At 41.8% G+C, this 22040-nt stretch overlaps 1 protein-coding gene across 1 annotated transcript in view; it reads right to left on the bottom strand.

The window, feature by feature from the left end:
- Positions 1-2720: 2720 nt before the first annotated feature.
- Positions 2721-22040, bottom strand: part of znf385d (zinc finger protein 385D) — a 375991-nt gene continuing 356671 nt past the window's right edge. Inside the window, exons 7-8 of the mRNA XM_034174297.1 lie at positions 15704-15805; positions 2721-3797 (exon numbers count right to left, since the gene is read on the bottom strand). Of these exons, the coding sequence (XP_034030188.1) occupies positions 3558-3797; positions 15704-15805 (342 nt within the window). The 3' untranslated portion in view covers positions 2721-3557. The remainder of the gene's footprint in view (positions 3798-15703; positions 15806-22040) is intronic.

Genomic DNA, 22040 nt, shown 5'->3' on the forward strand with positions numbered 1-22040 from the left:
TGAACTGTGACCGCATCAGCCTGCCGACAAGCGGCAATGCGCGCTTTCGTCAGAAGCGTCGCTTTAGCTTGGCTTTTGATGCGACGCTTCTGACGCCTCTAAAAAGCAACGCGTCTCATTGAAAATAATGCTTTTTAGACTGATTCTTGACGCCTTTGACGCTTCCGTCGTGTTCAGTGTGAAAGGCCCATATGGGTTTAACCTTTGAATCTGAAACATGATGGTAGATGCGTGAAACAATGTGGAATAAGTCTCTTTGCCAAAGGGTATTCCATGTGACATCAGTGACCCTATGGCCTTCGTGGAGGTTTGCGCTCTCTGAGTGCTTCTAGTTATTATTTATAATCGTAGGTATAACAAATACACAACTCAAAATTAACAAATAATTCTGACATTTCAAAAATATTCAGTGACACAAATAGCCACCCTTCTTTTCAGTCACTGTGATGATCCTTCCATCCATTTAATCTGTTTGTTTATTTATTTATTTATTGAGGATCACTGTTTGGCACAGCAGCAACCACCACCTCCCAAATGCTGTTCACAGAGGTATATCATTTTCCCTCACTGTAAATCTTGAGTTTAAGAGTCTAAAATTTACATTGGGTGAGGAAAGGGGAGATGTTGTCATCATTCTGTCATCTTTGAGGCCTGTGCTGGCTAGCCAAATAGTAGAGCACTTGGATTTATGTGATGGCGCATTGTCCTCATTAAAATCCTTGCCTTCTTAAATGATACAGACTTTTTCTTGTACCACTGCTTGAAGAAAATATCTTCTAAAAACTGGCACTAGGTTTGGGTAGCCCAGTCTCACGTTTTTTTTTTTTTTTTTTTTTTTCCGTGCCCTGTCATGAAAAGCACCCCATTTTTGTGACAGTTTTTTCATTTTGCTATTTATAATCCTCCCCCTTCTCTTAACTCTAACCATAACCATAGCGCAAGTGTGTCCCCTCCCCTAAACCTAACCATAACCCCCCCATACCCCCCTGTAAGCCCACATTCCCTGCGCCCGTCACGAAATGAAATTGTGCCCCCATCACGAAAAGCAACCCCTTTCCATGCCCCCATCACGAACCCATAGATTAATGTACTTTTTGCAATGCCACCACGAACTGCCGTGAGATTGGGTTGGTTTGAGAGTTGATTTTCATCTTAAACCTGAAAAGGTAGAAAGGTCATCCTTAAGAATAGCAGTACCCCTCCTCCACCTTGCTGGCGTCTGACTCAAAGTGGCACTGTGTGTCCTTAAGTGATCCAGCCACAGGCCCGTCAATCTGGTCCATCAAGAGTCCCTCATTTCATCTGCCTGTTAAACCTTTGAAATTTTTTTCTTCTGATAATTCTTGGCCTAACCTTGATGTTTCAGTTTATGAGTCTTGTTCAGTGGTGGTAACGTCTCAGCCTACCTTACCTTAGCCATGTTTCTCAGTAATGAACTTCTTGTTGTTCTGGTAGTTTGCAGTTCTGCAGTATGTTGGCACTGATGGATAATGAGTTCCTGGTAGCATCACATTTAATTCTTCTTATGTCCTTTGCAGTTTCTTGCAGCCCTGTTGACTGTTTTGCAACAAAACGTTTGATTGCTTGGTAATCATGCCTGATATCTTAGCTAGTTCAAGAGTGTTTTAATTCCTCTGAAAGGCATTTCCAATTTTTTATTTTTTGGTGTCTGTTGTTTTCCTGAAATACAAAGGTTCCTAATAATTGTGCATACTGTAGCGGACATTCAGCATGTATTGTACATAATTCACCATACCAAAGTGTCGCCACTGGTGCCACGGGGGGTTAGAGTGTGTCCTCTGTTTGTTCTCTGTTCTGTACATGTAAAGCTCTTTCCTGTCTCGCCAAAGTGTATTTGTGTTATGGTCACATGCTGCCTTGTGTGAAGCACATACAAAGGTCTCTGTATTCCAGCTACGCATACTACAAACTGTCTCTGACAGTTCATGTACATGTGTCCTGTAATTACCCATGTTTATCCCTGCTATACAGCCCCCTGTGGTTCATTTCCTGTCAGAACTCCTGTGAGGTTAATGGGCTACTATAAAAGGTCTGTGAATTGTGTGATGACGGGGAGAAATGTGGAATTAACGAGACAAGTGACACGCTGATGTATTGTCGAAAAGGTTGAAATGTGGCTCATTCATTCATCACAACTTCTACAATATCTTCATATAAGGTGTTAATCACTTTAGGCCACACCCTCCCTCATTACATAAATACTCATCACCATAGAAAGGTCAGAATACTCACTGGACTAAAAGTTGCGCACGCAGTGTCCTCTCAACTCCACCCAGATTTTTTTCAAAATGGAATGCCATTTATTTCAGGACATATCAAACTATTTTAACAAGTTTTTTTTTAAACATTAGCACTTCTAGGGGGATGGAGCAGAAGATTACTAGTATGTATTAACGGTATAACAGCATTGACATTTATGCCCCAAAATGGAATGTTATTTTTAAATTTCAGGCAACAATCTGACATTTTACTTTGACATGGTGCATCCTATATTTTGTGAAGTTTCATTGCCTTTTAAAATAATCCTGCTAAAACCCCAAATTTATCTCAAATATTTGAAGGATTGATGCATGGTAGATTAAAGACGGCGTCACATTTAGGTCAGAGTGCCTGACATGATTCAGTATGATGTGGAAGTGGTGAAGCACTACTTAGTCAGCAAAGTGAAGAAATGAAATGAAAATTAACGTCTCATGGTACAGAGAATCACCAGCATTAACAAAGTAGGACTCTTTTATTTGAAATTGTTCACCTTTTATACACTGACAGGTAATATACACAAGTTTTTGTGGTCCCTTTGGCTAACGAGACACCGCCGGTGACAATGTGTGCTGGATATCAGCTAGGATGACGTATGATGATGATGATGGAAAGCTTCTTACTCACACATACACTCAAATACACAAACTCGTGTGGAAAAGTACACACATGCAGAAACGCACGCTCACACACAAGGTTATGCAAGGACAAATACACAAATACGACACATACTCTGACAAAATCTACCCATCTAATGACGACATCAACAGAGGAGGGGCTTAAAGTGCAAACGGGAACTGAGGAGGGCCGTTCTAGCTCTCGTGATCGGTATCACCCTCTTAACTTCAGAGCGACGGTAACCTCCACTAAACCAATGATCATAATCTTTACAATGACCAGATTCTTATCCGTTTCAGCTCAAACTGTGCCTTGCATCATGAAATAATGACACTGCATAGTTTACAGGGTTAGTCTTATATATTATTGCAGAACAATGTAGGTGTGGGGTAGGTTGGGGTGTTAGCCGGGGGCTGCAGGGCGACAAAGTGGACTCACTCTGGCTTTCAGTGGAATTCACGTCACAGGGTTAGATCCACTGTGAGAGATCGGTCTGATTTAGCTTTAATGAAAGCTCTGTGTTCCAGATAAGTCGGGCTGAGAGGGTATGGACGTCTCATCTCTGTAAGGACATTTTCACAATCCCAAATGCATAGAAGGAGTATACACGCCGGCGTTACACCTGCATGTGGTCTGGGTGAAGAAGAGGGTATGACAGGTCAGTATGGGGCAAATAGGACTGGTGGGTGAAAGGTCCTGACAGGCCCCGGGGCCGGGCGGAGCAATGCAGCAGGGAGGGTCTGTGTCTGGAAGAAGGCAGACGTCGGGGCGTGGTTCGTGCGGTGTGTGAAAGTGTTTCTGATGGCGGCAGCAGCTGCAGCTACTGCTGCCAGATGAGCAGGCAGGATCTGGGTGGACAGAGGCTGGGACTGTCTGTCCTTAAACAAGGAGAACTTTATCTGTTGGACAAAGACAAAACACAGTCAGTCGTTACTTTCAGAGTTGCGAGTCAAATGATAACGCACACTGAAGTCTTTGAAAATATGACATCACAGGTACAAACTCTGCTTTAACATGGGCTCACAAACATCACTGCGCTGAAGATTTATGCACCTAGAGGAAAATGCTGTGAGATTAAGGTGATTTTAATAATTGTGTCATGATTTTTCATTAATAAACAACATAATGTTGAATTGTATAAAATAACTCAATATTAGTTGTGACTGTTCTTTGTGCCTCAAACTTTTGTACAGTTTTCTCTTTCTTGCAGCTATATGATCTATGATCCCTCTATGTATTGTATTTTTATGTCCATCAAATCCACATTAGTCATTTTCACTGTGTGACTGCAGACATCCAAACATGGGTTTGATGGTTTGAAATTCAAATGACTCTTCAAACATGAAGCTTGAAAACAGGCATACAGAAATACGACTATTGCAACCATATTTTCAGCTAATATTGCCTGGTCTTATCCAGTCAGGTATGTACATAAGTATATGGAGAGAGAGAGTTTGTCATTTTTGCTTCTGTGTATCATAACACTGAAACTAAATTGATGAATGCTGCATTCCCAGAATAAAGGGCAAAGAAGGCTGGCATCCATTGAGCCTATGATTTATGACATGTAACAGGTGGTACAAAATAAATTTTTAAAACCATCTAGCCTAATAAATAATGTGCATAATTTATAAACACATTGGATAAACTTTCAGATGCATCACGATGCAGAAGTGGACATGGTCACATGGTTCTTGATATATCATGCTAACAAGCGAAACAGACGGACATGTTGATGACTATATTCCCCCACATTTCACACTGGGGGGGGGGGGGGGGTAAATGAACAAAACAATTTCATGATGGAGCACTTGTTTGCAGCACAATAGAAAATTGCCACTTTATCTTCACCCTCCATCAGCAAAGGTGCAGCTCAAAGCAGACTCATTATCTTGTTTCATAAAGGGCTAAGAAAGAATCCATAAAGATTATTTACCAAGTATCATGGTTGATCACCTAAAATTGTTTTCACTACTATTTTAATTTTCTTATGCATTGTGGTGGAGTGCACCAGTGCACAGTTCATCCCACTGAACTTGAAGTGTAATTAAAGCAAACTACACACACGCACACGATGAGAACAGATGCTGAGTGCCAGGTTTTCTGCAGAGTGTCAGCAATTCAGCAGTGCCACAAAGTTTTAACATTATCACAATGCATGTTCATGTTTTAATTACTCTGACAATGCAAAGTACAAAGTATATTTGCATTGTGCACGTGCATTGCAATGAGGTACACTGAGGAAGAAGCTGCTGATATAGGGGTGACCTGTTTTGCTGGAGTGGAGTCAGTCTAAAGTCACATTTACACAGGAGGTTTTAGCAAGGGGAGCTGGGGAGCAACAACCCCCCAGGGTTTTAGAATTTCAAATCAGTGAATTATATCTACACAGGTGCAAATATGGCTGAGCTATTACAGAATGTATTGAAAATTAATTTATTATGGATCATTACAAATACCTTGCTTTGTAAAGTAACAAGTAGCCACTCATTCACTCACTCTTTAACCACTTACTCCAATTAAGGGTCATGGGGAGCTGGAGCCTATCCCAGCAGTCATAGGGTGTGAAGTGGTGTACACCCTGGACAGGAAATTAGTCTGTTGCACATATAGACAAACAAACACATTCACACATGCCTACGGACAATTTAAAGATTCCAATCCACGTAACCTGCATGTCTTTGGATGTGGGAGGAAACCAGAGCACCTGGAGGGAACCCACACAAACATGGGGAGAGCATGCAAACTCCACACAGAAAGGCCACAGGCGGGCATCGATTCCATGAACTTCTTGCTGTGAGGCAATGGTGCTAACCACCAAGCCACCATGCTGCCCACAAGTAGTCACACAGTGAAAAAAAGAAATCCTGTATAGAAACTCAAGATCCATTGATAATCAATTTATAATAAAATGACAGCCATCTGAAAGTTCTTTACCACAATTCTGTCATTTTTAACCCTAAACTGACACCCAGAATTGCAATGAGGAGGATGGCTAGGTTAAGGTAAGCCTAGCTAAAATGTTTTAAAAACACATGTGAGTATTAAAACATTGAATGACATTTAGTGAGGTAAACGTTCAGATGTTTGAACCTGTTTACAAGCATTTTACTTTTGGGTTCTTTGTGCCTCATACAATAATATTAATTTTCCCCTTAGCTTCTCTTCGCGAATGCATGGTTTGTGTCAAAAATATGATTTGTGTTAAAAATAATCATCATATTTTGAATGTCCAATTACTTAAAGACTTTAAAAATGGAGGGACTGTACATACATATGACCATAATACTGTTGTGTGGGCCGCCAGAAGAGGATGTACTGCTGGCCCACCACCAAAGGGTGCCCTGCCTGAAGTGCGGGCTTCAGGCACGAGAGGGCGCTGCCGCCACGGACATAGCCGGGAGTGACAGCTGTCACTCATTAATTCCTGACAGCTGTCACACATTCTTCATCATCGCACTCCATAAAGACCAGACGTCATCTCCACCTCATCCCCGAGATATCATACTTCATTGGAGGTAATATCCTCAGCCGTTTGTGTCTTTTGCAATATATCTGTATATTGTGAGTGTTTGCAGGAGTACCGGTTCCTTTTTCTGTGGAGGCTGAGTGAGTGCAGGACGGCACTCTTTTCCCCTGAGGAATCACTGCGGTACTCTGCAACATATTGAGTGAGAGGTGGAGGTGGCATTCCCACCGCTGTTGTTACTGGGTGTACACACACCCGCACTTGACTGTCTTTGTTCTTCGCCAGCAGTACCAGATCCGACAGTCGGGGACGGTGATCACCTGGGAATTCGGGACTTGGCGGCTCCAGTATTCACCAGGTTCTGTGGGGGCGGAAATCGTGTGGTTCCGGCTCTTCTCAGGACAGACGTCTTCTATCCTTGAGCCTGCCCACACGTCACCTTTGTAATTTGACTGTAATTATATTCTGAGATTGTCTGTATGTTCATTGTGCACGTTTCACAACATTAAATTGTTACCTTTTGGCTCATCTATTGACCGTTCATTTGCGCCCCCTGTTGTGGGTCCGTGTCACTACACTTTCACAACAAATACTTGTAATTCCAAACTGGTTCATGCAGTATTTTTGTTGCCTTGACGTCAAGCTGAAAGTCTGCATTACAAGTCTTGATTGGTCAATTTTAACTCCATTTTGTTGGTGTACAGAGGCAAAATGAGAAAAAAATTGTGTTGATGTCCAAATAGATATGGACCTGACTGCACGACTGTGTCAAATCTGAATCCCCTTTGAGTCACAGCAGATTGCAAATCAAAGCACAGATCAAAGGAGGATAGATTCTGTGAGAAAACGTTTTACATTTCAGTCAGGTTAATCCACAGTATGATTGAGAAATCAATTTTTACTGGGTAGAGTGTGTTTGGCATGATTTAACTCACTCTGCCTTGTTTAATCTTTGACACATTACAGACAGCACAGCGACAATGAATCACTAAACTGGTTGATCTTGCAAAATGAAATTTCTCATGTGAAATGAAAAAAGGCAAAACGTGGAGGCTGACAACTGTGCTGCTGCAGAGTTACCCCACAGCAAAAAGAAAGTGGACCTTGCAGTTCTGCAGGAGATCAAACAGATGCCAAAGGCTGAAAGTGCTTCAAACCAACAGTATACAGCACTGGACCTGCTATCGCCTTCATACACACTCAACAAAAATATAAATGCAACACTTTTGGTTTTGCTCCTATTTTGTATGAGATGAACTCAAAGATGTAAAACCTTTTCCACATACACAATATCACCATTTCCCTCAAATATTGTTCACAAACCAGTCTAAATCTGTGATAGTGAGCACTTCTCCTTTGCTGAGATAATCCATCCCACCTCACAGGTGTGCCATATCAAGATGCTGATTAGACACCATGATTAGTGCACAGGTGTGCCTTAGACTGCCCACAATAAAAGGCCACTCTGAAAGGTGCAGTTTTATCACACAGCACAATGCCACAGATGTCACAAGATTTGAGGGAGCGTGCAATTGGCATGCTGACAGCAGGAATGTCAACCAGAGCTGTTGCTCATGTATTGAATGTTCATTTCTCTACCATAAGCTGTCTCCAAAGTCGTTTCAGAGAATTTGGCAGTACATCCAACCAGCCTCACAACCGCAGACCACGTGTAACCACACCAGCCCAGGACCTCCACATCCAGCATGTTCACCTCCAAGATGAGGTGAACATGCTGAGACCAGCCACTCGGACAGCTGCTGAAACAATCCAAAACCAAAGAATTTCTGCACAAACTGTCAGAAACCGTCTCAGGGAAGCTCATCTGCATGCTCGTCGTCCTCATCGGGGTCTCGACCTGACTCCAGTTCGTCGTTGTAACCGACTTGAGTGGGCAAATGCTCACATTCGCTGGTGTTTGGCACGTTGGAGAGGTGTTCTCTTCACGGATGAATCCCGGTTCACACTGTTCAGGGCAGATGGCAGACAGCACGTGTGGCGTCGTGTGGGTGAGCGGTTTTCTGATGTCAATGTTGTGGATTGAGTGGCCCATGGTGGCGGTGGGGTTATGGTATGGGCAGGCATCTGTTATGGACGAAGAACACAGGTGCATTTTATTGATGGCATTTTGAATGCACAGAGATACCGTGACGAGATCCTGAGGCCCATTGTTGTGCCATACATCCAAGAACATCACCTCATGTTGCAGCAGGATAATGCACGGCCCCATGTTGCAAGGATCTGTACACAATTCTTGGAAGCTGAAAATGTCCCAGTTCTTGCATGGCCGGCATCCAGCAACTTCACACAGCCATTGAAGAGGAGTGGACCAACATTCCACAGGCCACAATTGACAACCTGATCAACTCTATGCGAAGGAGATGTGTTGCACTGCATGAGGCAAATGGTGGTCACACCAGATACTGACTGGTATCCCCCCCCAATAAAACAAAACTGCACCTTTCAGAGTGGCCTTTTATTGTGGACTGTCTAAGGCACACCTGTGCACTAATCATGGTGTCTAATCAGCATCTTGATATGGCACACCTGTGAGGTGGGATGGATTATCTCAGCAAAGGAGAAGTGCTCACTATCACAGATTTAGACTGGTTTGTGAACAATATTTGAGGGAAATGGTGATATTGTGTATGTGGAAAAAGTTTTAGATCTTTGAGTTCATCTCATACAAAATGGGAGCAAAACCAAAAGTGTTGCGTTTATATTTTTGTTGAGTGTATGTGACGACTTACAACTTTAGCATTTGGACACTTTTTAAAAGTCACATTTATTTCTGAACACTAACTGGATAACATTAAAGGCATGAAAATTGAAGTCGTTAACATGCACATCTTTTATAGCTGTTAAATCCTACAACGTGGCAGTTTATCCGCAATAATTTGTAGTTCTGCAATAACATAACTTTTTATCTGTATAAAATAATTTAATTTGAAAGAAAAAAGTTCTGACTCCAAAAACTAACTAATAGGGTAAAAAGGTCAGCCGAGTTATCTGGCTTAATCTTCTGTATCAGTAATGGAAAAGCTCCGGTTTCGCAGCACCAGGATGGCAGCCGTTGTCACGGGTTATCAATCACCGACTGAGCCTTCGTAACCCTATGGGAAGCATTCTTTACTCTCCGCTCATCAAAGAAGCTCCTCTCCGTTAACTCAGTCAATGATGGGTTTCAGAAAAAGTCATTTCACCCACACTGGTAACCCCCCGTGCTTCGTCTCGGCAAACAGTGGGTGTGCTGAATGCCATTTTGTGAGAGCTTCTGGAAGATGGAACATTTTGGCTCACTTATCTTTTTCTGCATTCACTCCTCATGGCTTGTCAATAAATCATACCATCAGGTACATATGTAGTTAGACACAGACAGGGATGCTGCTGTTTTAGCTGTCTGTTAAAGCACATAGTCTTAAAAGCGTTACGAATAAGAAGTGAAAGTGTACGCCGTTAGCTTTAATGGCTTCATAGCAGACAACTATTTTTGATGTAAAGATGTTGTGGCATAATGGCATCCTGCACACACAATGAAGCAAAAAACTATTTGGGGGTGTGTGTGTGTGTGTGTTGTAATCCAAGGTTTTCTGTTCCCTTTTTTCACAGCCAGATCAACTGTGCGTGCACGTTTAGCTCATATGAAGGGACGCTAGTGATTTATTCTGAGATGCTGGTGCTTTAGTGCGACATAGAGTATAGTGGCACTAAATTAGTTACAGGAGAGTTAACTTCCTCAGACTTTTCATGTCACATATCATCAGACTATAGATTTTTTTTTGGGGGGGGGGGGGGGTGAGGTCAAAGTGTTTCCATGGAGACATGATGAGAACTTGAACACACCAATTAGAGTTGCTACAGATGGGTTTTGACCCAGTGGTTTGACTCATCTGCAATGGGACAAGACAGTGTACAGGGCCCAGGTGGAGGAACTGTTGCTCAGAGAACAACCTGACCTTGAACTATGACTAAAAAACTCATCATGGACTTCAGGAAAAACAGGCAGGATCACCTCTCCCTCCTCATAAATGGAGAACAGGTGGAAATTGCTACCACTTTCAGGTTTCTGGACATCCACATCTCTGCAGACCACTCCTGGACCTTTGACATCAGGGCTCTGGTTAAGAATGCTCAGCAGTGGCTATACTTCCTGTGTGTCCTCAGGAAGAACAACCTGGGCACGAAGCAGCTGCTGTCCTTCTATCACTCCTCAGTGGAGAGCGTACTGACATACTGCCTGGGAGTGTGGTACGTGGACTCCACAGCCGAGGACAGGAAGGCAGTGCAAAGGGTCACAAACACTGCTCCAAAGACCATTGGCTGCCCTCTGCCAAAGCCTGGAAAACATTGCAACATCCTGCTGCTTGAGGAGAACTAAGGCCATCACAGGAGACCCCTCACAACCTGCCTACCCCTGTTTGACCTGTTGCCCTCCGGGAGATGCTACAGGTCAACAAAGTCCCACACCAGCAGGCTGACAAACAGCTTCTTCCCCTGGGCCATACGTACTGTAAACACCCATGGACACACACACAGATACACACACTCACCCACAGACCTACTGCCATCAACCTACCCACCCCCGGACAACAAACAACACAACACACACACACACACACACATATATATATATATATATATATATATATATATATATATATATATATATATATATATATATATATATATATATATATATATATATATATATAAAGATGTCTTGCTTTTTGTGTGGTCCACATGTTCTTGGGACACAGACATTGGACAACTTCAAAGATGGCTAACCTTGACCTATTTTAAGATGGTCAAAAGGTCACATTCTGTTTCCTATTGTTATGCTCATATGGCTGAGAGTATTTGAGCATTACATTATATTTAAATTATACCATTGGCATATATATTTTGATCTAAGTTTTCATTTATTCAACTTGCTTCAGCAGAGCATTGAGCTCAACAGTGAATGCCCACGTTTTCCAGAAGTAAAAATCTGATTCATTTTCTCCATTGACCTTTCGGAAAATCCTTACATAAAGCTTTTTAAGGGCCCCATACGAATGAGAATGAACCAAGCTGAATCAGGCGGAATCTGGAGGACAGTCGTCTGATAGACAGTCGTCGTTCAATATTTTTCACCTCAACTGCACCTCGACTGTTTTGCACATGTGCAAAACATTTGAGGCGGTGACCCAAGTGTTTAGACTGCTCTCAAAATGATGTGTGACATCCTCGCACCTCGACACTACTAAAATGTGGGCCGAATTTTCGATTCGGCCTCTAGTGTGAAGGGGGTATAAACTATGAGATGAATCATAACCATAAAAAGATTTGATTTGGCTCAGTAAAAATCTGAATAAAATCAAGATAAAATAAATAAAAATCAAAGATACAAGACTGCAAATAATTACTTTTAAACATGAAGGAAGTTCTTATCCCATAACGCAGTGCAAGTCCCAGAATCCAAAGCGAGCATCTTTCAACCTTCATGCTCTTCCTAACCTTCTCACAGTCCTTTTCATTATTGTTGTGTTTATTTTTATTTTTATTTTTGTTTATTTTTATTTATTTATTTATTTATTTTCAAAAACCTGATGGATTTGAATCACGTTTGTTTGCATGAGCAAACCTTGAACCTTCGTGCGCATGCGTGAACTTTTTCACGCCTGTCGATTGCGTCATTTCCTGGTAAGCAGCCTTCATGTGGGATGTGCGCAGCGGGCTCGGCGGATTTTCATTTCAAGGAAAAAGACGGAACGACTGGAGCAGCGCTGCATCAAATTTTGCCAGAAACTGGGCGACAGCCAGGTGGAAACTATTCGGATGATTCAGACGGCTTTCAGTGACTTTTCAGTCTTGTGACTATCCAAGAAATTGTGGAAGAGGTGGGCATGTCACAGCATGTCCTGTGAGACTTCAACACAAAGGCGCTTTTGCTCCGCCGTCGGCAGCTTCGTGCCGAAGCCATCTACATGATTTTCACCGCCACTCTTTTCATGGCCAAATCTTCTGTCACAGTGGAATGTGCCGAAAAAGTGCTGATGTCCAGCTCTTCTGCAATTTCTTGGATAGTCACATGATGGTCCCGCATCACCACAGCGTTCACGTTGGAAATGATCTGGTCATTTCAGCGTGTTGATGGCCGACCGGAGCATGGCGCGCTCTCCACCGTTGTGCGGACATCTTTAAACCGGTTGTACCGCTCCTTAATCTGTGTGATGCCCATAGGATCGTCACCGAAAGCCGTCTGAGTAATCCAAATGGTTTCCACCTGGCTGTCGCCCAGTTTCTGGCAAAATTTGATGCGGCGCTGCTCCAGTCGTTCTGTCTTTTTCCTTGGAATGAAAAAACGCTGAGCGCACGACACACACCTCACACAAAGGCTGCTTACCAGAAAATGATGCAATCGACAGGCGTGAAAAAGTTCACGCCTGCGCACGAAGGTTCAAGGTTTGCTCATGCAAGCACACGTGATTCAAATCCATCAGGTTTTTGCAAAAAATAAAAAGGTCCGATACTTTTCTAACAGACTTGGTCTAGTGGTTAAGCGGTGGCCTTAAGACCAGAAGATTCTTAGTTCAAACCCTAGCCAGATCAGATTAATTCAACAAAGAATTCAATTAATACAACCCCTGGCAATAATTATGGAATCACCGGCCTCAGAGGATGTTCATTCAGTTGTTTAATTTTGTAGAAAAAGCACATCACAGACATGACACAAAACTAAAGTCATTTCAAATGGCAACTTTCTGGCTTTAAGAAACACTATAAGAAATCAGGAAAACTAATTGTGGCAGTCAGTAACGGTTACTTTTTTAGACCGAGCAGAGGGAAAAAAATATAGACTCACTCAATTCTGAGGAATAAATTATGGAATCACCCTGTAAATTTGCATCCCCAAAACTAACACCTGCATCAAATCAGATCTGCTCGTTAGTCTGCATCTAAAAAGGAGTGATCACACCTTGGAGAGCTGTTGCACCAAGTGGACTGATATGAATCATGGCTCCAGCACGAGAGATGTCAATTGAAACAAAGGAGAGGATTATCAAACTCTTAAAAGAGGGTAAATCATCACGCAATGTTGCAAAAGATGTTGGTTGTTCGCAGTCAGCTGTGTCTAAACTCTGGACCAAATACAAACAACATGGGAAGGTTGTTAAAGGCAAACATACTGGTAGACCAAGGAAGACATCAAAGCGTCAAGACAGAAAACTTAAAGCAATATGTCTCAAAAATCGAAAATGCACAACAAAACAAATGAGGAACGAATGGGAGGCAACTGGAGTCAACGTCTGTGACCGAACTGTAAGATACCGCCTAAAGGAAATGGGATTTACATACAGAAAAGCTAAATGAAAGCCATCATTAACACCTAAACAGAAAAAAACAAGGTTACAATAGGCTAAGGAAAAGCAATCATGGACTGTGGATGACTGAATGAAAGTCATATTCAGTGATGAATCTCGAATCTGCATTGGGCAAGGTGATGATGCTGGAACTTTTGTTTGGTGCCGTTCCAATGAGATTTATAAAGATGACTGCCTGAAGAGAACATGTAAATTTCCACAGTCATTGATGATATGGGGCTGCATGTCAGGTAAAGGCACTGGGGAGATGGCTGTCATTACATCATCAATAAATGCACAAGTTTACGTTGATATTTTGGACACTTTTCTTATGCCGTCAATTGAAAGGATGTTTGGGGATGATGAAATCATTTTTCAAGATGATAATACATCTTGGCATAGAGCAAAAACTGTGAAAACATTCCTTGCAAAAAGACACATAGGGTCAATGTCATGGCCTGCAAATAGTCCGGATCTTAATTCAATTGAAAATCTTTGGCGGAAGTTGAAGAAAATGGTCCATGACAAGGCTCCAACCTGCAAAGCTGATCTGGCAACAGCAATCAGAGAAAGTTGGAGCCAGCTTGATGAAGAGTACTGTTTGTCACTCATTAAGTCCATGCCTCAGAGACTGCAAGCTGTTATAAAAGCCAGAGGTGGTGCAACAAAATACTAGTGATGTGTTGGAGCGTTCTTTTGTTTTTCATGATTCCATAATTTTTTCCTCAGAATTGAGTGATTCCATATTTTTTTCCCTCTGCTTGGTCTAAAAAAGTAACCGATACTGACTGCCACAATTTTTTTTCCTGATTTCTTATAGTGTTTCTTAAAGCCAGAAAGTTGCCATTTGAAATGACTTTAGTTTTGTGTCATGTCTGTGATCTGCTTTTTTTCTACAAAATTAAACAACTGAATGAACATCCTCCGAGGCCGGTGATTCCATAATTTTTGCCAGGGGTTGTATATCTCTAGAGAGATATCTTTCTATAAATGTATCTTAGATGAATTTATTGTTGAACTCCTGGCATCATTCATTTCTACAGGGTTTGTTCAGTGAACACAGAGACAGACATAATGGCACGCACTAAGGTTTAGCAGAGACCTAAACTTCATCCAAACTGTGGAAACATTCATTCTAATCCAATTTTGTGTGTGATTTCAGACTGTATAATATCGGGGTAATGGTGGCAAAATATTCAACCGTTTCAGATTTTGATGTATTACTCTGTGCCATGACTGTTGTTCCTAATGTCATTCCTGTCGACAGGGCAGCCCTCTGCACAACAGCGCATGCATGCGCAATATTGTTGGGACACGGAACTTTCGAGATACAGAATTCGACAGAACACCAGCTGATCGCGGTGCTATGCAGATGTCATAATGGTGCTTGTTAGCTGAGAGCCAGAGAAAGTCGCATACCGACCCCGCCGCCAAAATGGGTGAATTTAAGCTACCATAGGAAAGCATTGATGTGGATTCTGACACAGAATTACTGTTTCACAGCTGATGGATATTCACATTTGATGGATTACTCCGCATGCTGTTGGAGCGACGCTGCCTCACGGTAAGCATCGCTGACTGAATTATTTACAGAAAAATAAACATGCAAACAATGGCATTGGATTAGAATGGGAATAACCCCCTTGTGTCTGATGATTTGCGGACGTTCATGCTGTTATACAGTCGCAAATATCCGTTTTACCGGCTCCACTAACGCGTCACTGGCAAAACTCCTTTTTACCAGCTCTGCTAACGCGTTTCCGGTAAAGCACAATTTGTGACCGTTTAACAGCATGAATGTCTGCAAATCATCAGACACGACAGGGTTTTTCCCCTAAGTATCTAGAAGAGGAAAACAATGACAAGGACGGTCTCAGACATCAAACGTCACACAATGCTTTGCTTGTTTTTCTGTGTCTAATGCTGTGGGTCAGTTGTGTTGACGTGGGGAGTTTTGCTGCTGATGCAACGACTGACTTGTGCCGTGACTCACCGGCTGCTTGGCTTGGCCTTTCTGCGGTTTGCTGTACGGGCTGTACTTGGGTTTGGCTGGTTTACCTGCTGCTCGGTCTTTGTGACGCCGGCTGCTGATGTGCTGCAAAGAAGAGACGGAAAAACAAATAGCTTCAAGAAATTCAAACAAGTTTCCTTTTGTTGTTTGTCCTGTGTAGCACAGAATCTCTTTCTCTTTGCAGTGTTTCACTCATGCATTCTGGCACATTGGGATGCGTTCAATCAAGTGTGACAAGGGTGACTGTCTAACCCCTCCAGTTGTTCTTTGTGGGTTTTCGTAACCCACCACAGCGTGATGTCACCTGTCAGTGTGTTTGGAAGGCAGCTGACAAAACCATTGCTTGCATTTCCCAAAAGTTCTACACATGTGGATAGAATTTTACTCAGGTCACCCCGGAAGGACTAACAACATGGCTGTGGAATCTGATGATGTGATATCCAGCTCAAAACTCAACTTTTGGTTTTCACATAGTTTATACTCATTAGCATTCTGCTCTGAAACACAGTGTTTAAAAAAAAAAAGATGTAATGTTGTGTTTTCATTGTAATCTGATTCTATTTGATACAAACAAACCACCAGGTGGAAACATTCAGTCGCGCTCAAAACATCAAAACATTGGGTTTGAATTAAAGCTACAATGTGTAAGGTTTTGTGCCATCGAAACCTTACACATTGGAGCTCAGTGGGGGAGGTGATAGTCTAGTAATTAAGCATTGGGCTTGAGACCAGAGGATAAATGGACTGCATTTATATAGCCCTTTTCCATCTGCATCAGATGCTCAAAACGCTTTACAAATAATGCCTCACATTCACCTTGGTTCAAATCCCAGCCTGACTGGAAAATCACGAAGGGCCCTTGGGCAATCCCCTAGTTACTCCCAGCATGTAGAGAGCGACTTGTATGGCAGCACCCTGACATCGGGGTGAATTTGAGGCATTATTGTAAAGCGCTTTGAGCATCTGATGCAGATGGAAAAGCACTATATAAATGCGGTCCATTTAGAACATTTACTATCTCATGGTGAGGCTGCAGATTGCATTTTGCTGTCGCCAGTCATGGCCTATCAATTACTGGTATAGGCTCCAGCCCACCTGTCACCTTTAGAGTAAGCGGTTCAGCTTCTATAACATATTACGAGCAAAGCACCGCACAGCTGCGCAAAGGTCGCTCATGGTACAGGGAGTCCCAAACACTAAGTGCCAAATTTTGAGTCCACAGTGAAACACGAAATGTCAAATGTCAAACACTTCCTGGATTGACACTTCCTGGACTGACAGATGAGATCCCATGGAATCTCGTGGGAACTCAGTGGTAAGCTCACATTGAAACAGGAAGTGCCAAAGTTTGAGTCCACAGTGAAACAGGAAATGTCAAATGTTAAACACTTCTTAGCATGGGTGGAGCTAGAGCAGAGGCCATTGTTGCACTGGACTTCCCTGGAATCTGATTGGACCCAGATGATTAACATGTCACAGCAATGCACAGCTGGTTGAAAAGAGCTGCATTTTGAAATCAGTCACATTGACTGCTAGGTTCCTCCTGTCCAGTAGTTGGTGCTGTGTACCACAAAAACTCTAATCCACCTTAGTAGAAGAAGAAAAATGTTTTCCTCAGATTTGAACTGACCACATCATTTGAACCATGGACTAATAATGACACCAAATTTATATTGGTGACTAAATGACCGTATTTTATCCCAGCAATGAGGTCCAGGTTGTTAAAAGTGACATTTATCCTTTAATTCGGTTTGTCTTATATATGCGTGTGTATCCAGTGATTTTTAAATGAGCAGGCAGCTGTTTATTAAATAACCTCTTAATTTTGTTCTCTGAGTGACACCAGGATGATGGATGCATTTCACTTAAAAATACACATCCTACAGAGTGTTTCTCAACTGTACTCAAAAGTATTGGAACACTTGGCATTTCACATATTTTAATTTGTTTATGCAATTTCAAATACAAATAAATAATTGAATCTAAAATGATCTTCCTTAAACTCACACTGAAAGCAAATGTCTACAACTTGATATAAATTAATTAAAAATATAAAATCCACCTTCCTGATGAGGTGTGGAGAGGCGGATTTTCTTAAAAATAAGACCTGAAAGTTCAGCTACAATTTGACAGAAAGTACATTTGAGATGAAAGCCTAGATTTGATGTTTTGGTGAAAGAAACGTTTGAATTTCTTCATAATTGATGTAAATTTAGTCCAAGACATATTCAGTGACTTGGAAATGTTCATGTTTCCATCCCCCGACTTGTCTGGAGAAAACTGGTGATAAAACTGATTTTTACAGGTTTTATCAAGTTTTAGAGATTTGCTTTCAGTTTGAGTTTGAGGAAGGTAGTTTTAGAATTTTTTATTTTTTATATTTTTTGTATTTCTTGTATTTGAAATAGCATTAACAAATTACAATGTGTGAAATACCAAGTGTTCAAATACTTTTGGAGGGCACTGTATCCTAACCTTATGATGAGTGCAAAATGAGTGTGGTATTATTACTGTTTTGTTTAAGAATGTTTAATTTTCACTGTTGCTGTCATATCGTATATCATATTGATATGACAATATTGAGAAATGATAATTTGGCCATACTGTACAGCCCTACTGTCAACTAGCTGAAAACTATGAATATTCATTTTCATCTACATAAAAATGCTTAAAGTGGCAGGTGGGTTAAGAGGGCTGTAATTAGTGGGGTCTGGGGGCAGAGCTCCCCAAGAAGCTGAAAGGTTTTAGCCACGCTAAAGCTCCCCTGAAGCATTTGCTCAAAAAAAGGTCTGAAGGACCTAAACGACATGATGAGATGCTGAAGAGCTTCGCTCGTTCATGTCCACGACATATACAGGTTCATTAAAAGCAAAAATACTGATGTTATTATGGTGCGTATACTTGCTTCCAAAATAGAAAGCTGCTGATTTTGTACCACTTGTCACCATTCTCCCTGCAATGTGGAGCTGTATCAAGAAAGGCACCTGCCGTAAAATTTGTGCCACATTAACATGTGGATCCATACAGATTATGCTGTGGTGATCCTGAGCCAAAAGGGAGAAGCCAAACAAAGAAGAAAAGCAACAATAAAGTTCATCGAATGAAATGAAGCTATGTTATTAGGGAGAAAAAAAACTTTAAAAGTATTTATGTTCAGTAAAATGAAAACAAAAAGTTCACATAAAGTGCACAACTCATTTCATTCACTTGTTTGCAAAAGATGGCTGCCATCCGACCTCATCTGCATTATATTGACCCATAGAGGAAAATTAAAATAGTTTGTTTTTTGTGACTGACTGACTGACTGACTGCATATCCAGCTGTACTTCACTGTAACTGACATGTTTGTATTTCTGTCATGCAGCTCTAATATGTATATTTGCCCATTACAAGCTGCAAATACACCTTACAATATATATGTTGTAAATAAAAGCTGGTAATTGCACTGGAGGGACGACTGAGCACTGTCTCATTCTGCTGTTAATCATTGTGTAGAATGTGTGTCACTGAAGACAAATAGACTATTGAATATTTTTTATTTAAATATTTTTCAGGTTGTGGTGACAGATCAAAAAGGTAATAACATGGACACCACTCCAATAATACAGAAACATCTTTAATGCACAGATGTTTCAGGCATTGATTGTGCTTTCGCAATGTCTATCACAACAACAAAAGTAAAGTAAGATGTAGTATATATGTGTGTATACTGAATATATGTGTATATTGGATATACACACAGGAAATTTTGCTGATTAAAATGTATTCTGTTGGGATAACATTTGGTCCCAGTCTAGAGTTAAATATACCACAGGGCTAAATCAACTCAACATAGTGTAAAATCAACTCTTATTGGAGTTGATTTTACTAGGCCAGGGGTTGGCAACGAGGCAACTGCATGAGGTGCAGTTGCTGATGAGCTTTCTCTCCTGAACATAAACACCCGGAGCCTCATGTACAAAGACTTGTGTTTACTTTCTACTAAAAGGTGGCGTACGCCAAAACCCTGAATCAGGCAGACGCACAAATATATTCAGATGTATTAAAATGTGCGTAGGCATGAATCCACGCACGTTCAGTTTGTACAACCCACTGAATGTGGAATTTAGCATGTGTACACACACCAAACTCCTCCCTGGCCACACCTCTATCTGAATATGCAATTGTATTCAAAGAGTTTGGTTGTGTCATGCTGACGACACCATAAGTGTAGAGTGTTGTGTGTTTGATGATGTCTGCCATCCTCTCTGTTTTGTTGTGTGTAAAAATTAAAAAATGTTTAGAGACAGCATACAAAAACAACGAAAGCTGTGGTTAGGTCGCTGTTCTCTCAGCTCACTGTGATGTAAAACGGAAATTAAATAAATATGTTTGTGTATGTAAATGCTGAACTGAGCTGCGCGCACACACTGTAAAAAGATATTAGGTGCATGACAGCTGATAGTGTGTGACATTAACATTACACACACTTTTATTGACAAATACTGAACACAGTCGGGGGCTTGTTAAGAAGCTCTCCAGTTGTACCATCAAGAAAAAGAAAACATATTAATAATAATAGTAATTTAAAAAAACATATTTGAATGTGCACATGCCCAAATGCAGCCCCCCCCCCCCCCCCCATCACACACTGTGCCTCCAGCCTGAGGCGCATTTGCGCTCCACACGATTTGAACATTGATGGAATGGTTCCTTTTAACAAAAACAAACTCGTCGTGATGGCGCCTTTATAGCAACATGTGTGCAGTTAATAGCTCCGATTACATTTGAGAAACCCTGCAAAATGTGCTGTAATGTTGGAATGTACCTGATGAGTTTCGGATGATTGCGTTCCACACAGCTGGTGGCTCGGCGCAAGGTTAACTGGCACACAGCTGACCGTTCAGCCAGCTCATGCTGGAATGCCCATGATGCCAGGATGTCCAGCGTGATCAGCACCTATGTGGGCACAGACAACCCCTGGGTCGTCGCCGTATTGTGCTCTGGTCAGCCGCAGCTCTGCGTGCAACTCCAGTAACAGTGGCCTTGGTAATCGAAATCGGTTTATGAGCCAATTATCGTCATTTGCAAGTAAATTCTTGCATTCCCAGAGTACACGCTCACGTTGGATTGGACCATTTGCAAGGTCCTCTAACAACGCTAACGCATCCATTGTTAGTGACATTTTACTTTGCGCATCCTTTTATGTCTACCCATATAATTGCAAACACGTGGGTGTGTTAATTGCTCATCAGTGCGTGTCTTATGTGCACATCACTCTGCTGACTTCTTGTTTTCACACTATTAATGGTTCCCAGTGACACCTTTACATGTCCACAGTGGAACAATAGCTGCAGAAATGTGCATACGCCAGCCAGGATTTTTGCGTGACGCACTGCACATTTCCACTTTCACGTTACTTTTGATACATTTGCACGTGGACGTGGAGACGGACGTACGCCAGGTTTGCTTTGTACATGAGGCCCCTGATCATTAATGAAATCACCTGATGAGGTGATACTGTAGATAGCAAAGAAAACCTGCAGTGTCTCGGCCCTTCATGGCACATGATTGCCCAACCCTGGACTAGATGGTGCTGCCAACCGAATGGTCCCCCTACAACTCGGCCAGCCCTGCCTTCACTGCGCATATGTCATCAGCTGCTTATCACCGATTACCACCTCATTTCTGCTTAAAACTGCACTCCAGTCATCATCTATCTCAGTGACAGATATTTGAAGCTTTTGTACAAAAATCATTTCCACATAAATTCAGCATTATTTCATCATAAAGGACAGAGGAAGCGATTAGAACGCTGCAGCTACATGAGCTGCTAGCTGATGCGTTCACTGCTCGTCGGTCATTTCAAAGCATCACAGAGTCTCGCTTCATTTCTGCATAAAACACCCTCATTTTTGCTTAAAACTGACTTTAGAGTGATTTAAGAGGTTTTACCTTGTCATCTGATGGCTAATAATCCCAGTAATTCATTTGATTGCTTTGGGTGAAGAGCCTGTGTCTCAGACGAGCTGCTGAGCTCTGAAATGGCGCATGCGCAGTGGAGGTAGGGTGGGCCAATGTTTCGGGGAGGGAGAATTGTTCGGTCAGCGACACTGTAGAGCTGATTTCACTTGATAATAGAGTGTTTTTTACTCTATTTTGCCTGGGATCAAATGTTATTTCAGCAGAGTAAATTTTACTTGGCAAATTTTACTGTGCATCCGCATGATGCTTCACTCGTACACATGCAAAGTATAACTTGAAACATGGACCCACATTTCCAGTTGTGATCATCCACATAATGTAGTGTCCATAACCACAATGAATAATAATAATGATA

The sequence above is a fragment of the Thalassophryne amazonica genome, chromosome 7 (genome assembly GCF_902500255.1).
Source record: "Thalassophryne amazonica chromosome 7, fThaAma1.1, whole genome shotgun sequence".
Lineage (NCBI taxonomy): Eukaryota > Metazoa > Chordata > Actinopteri > Batrachoidiformes > Batrachoididae > Thalassophryne > Thalassophryne amazonica.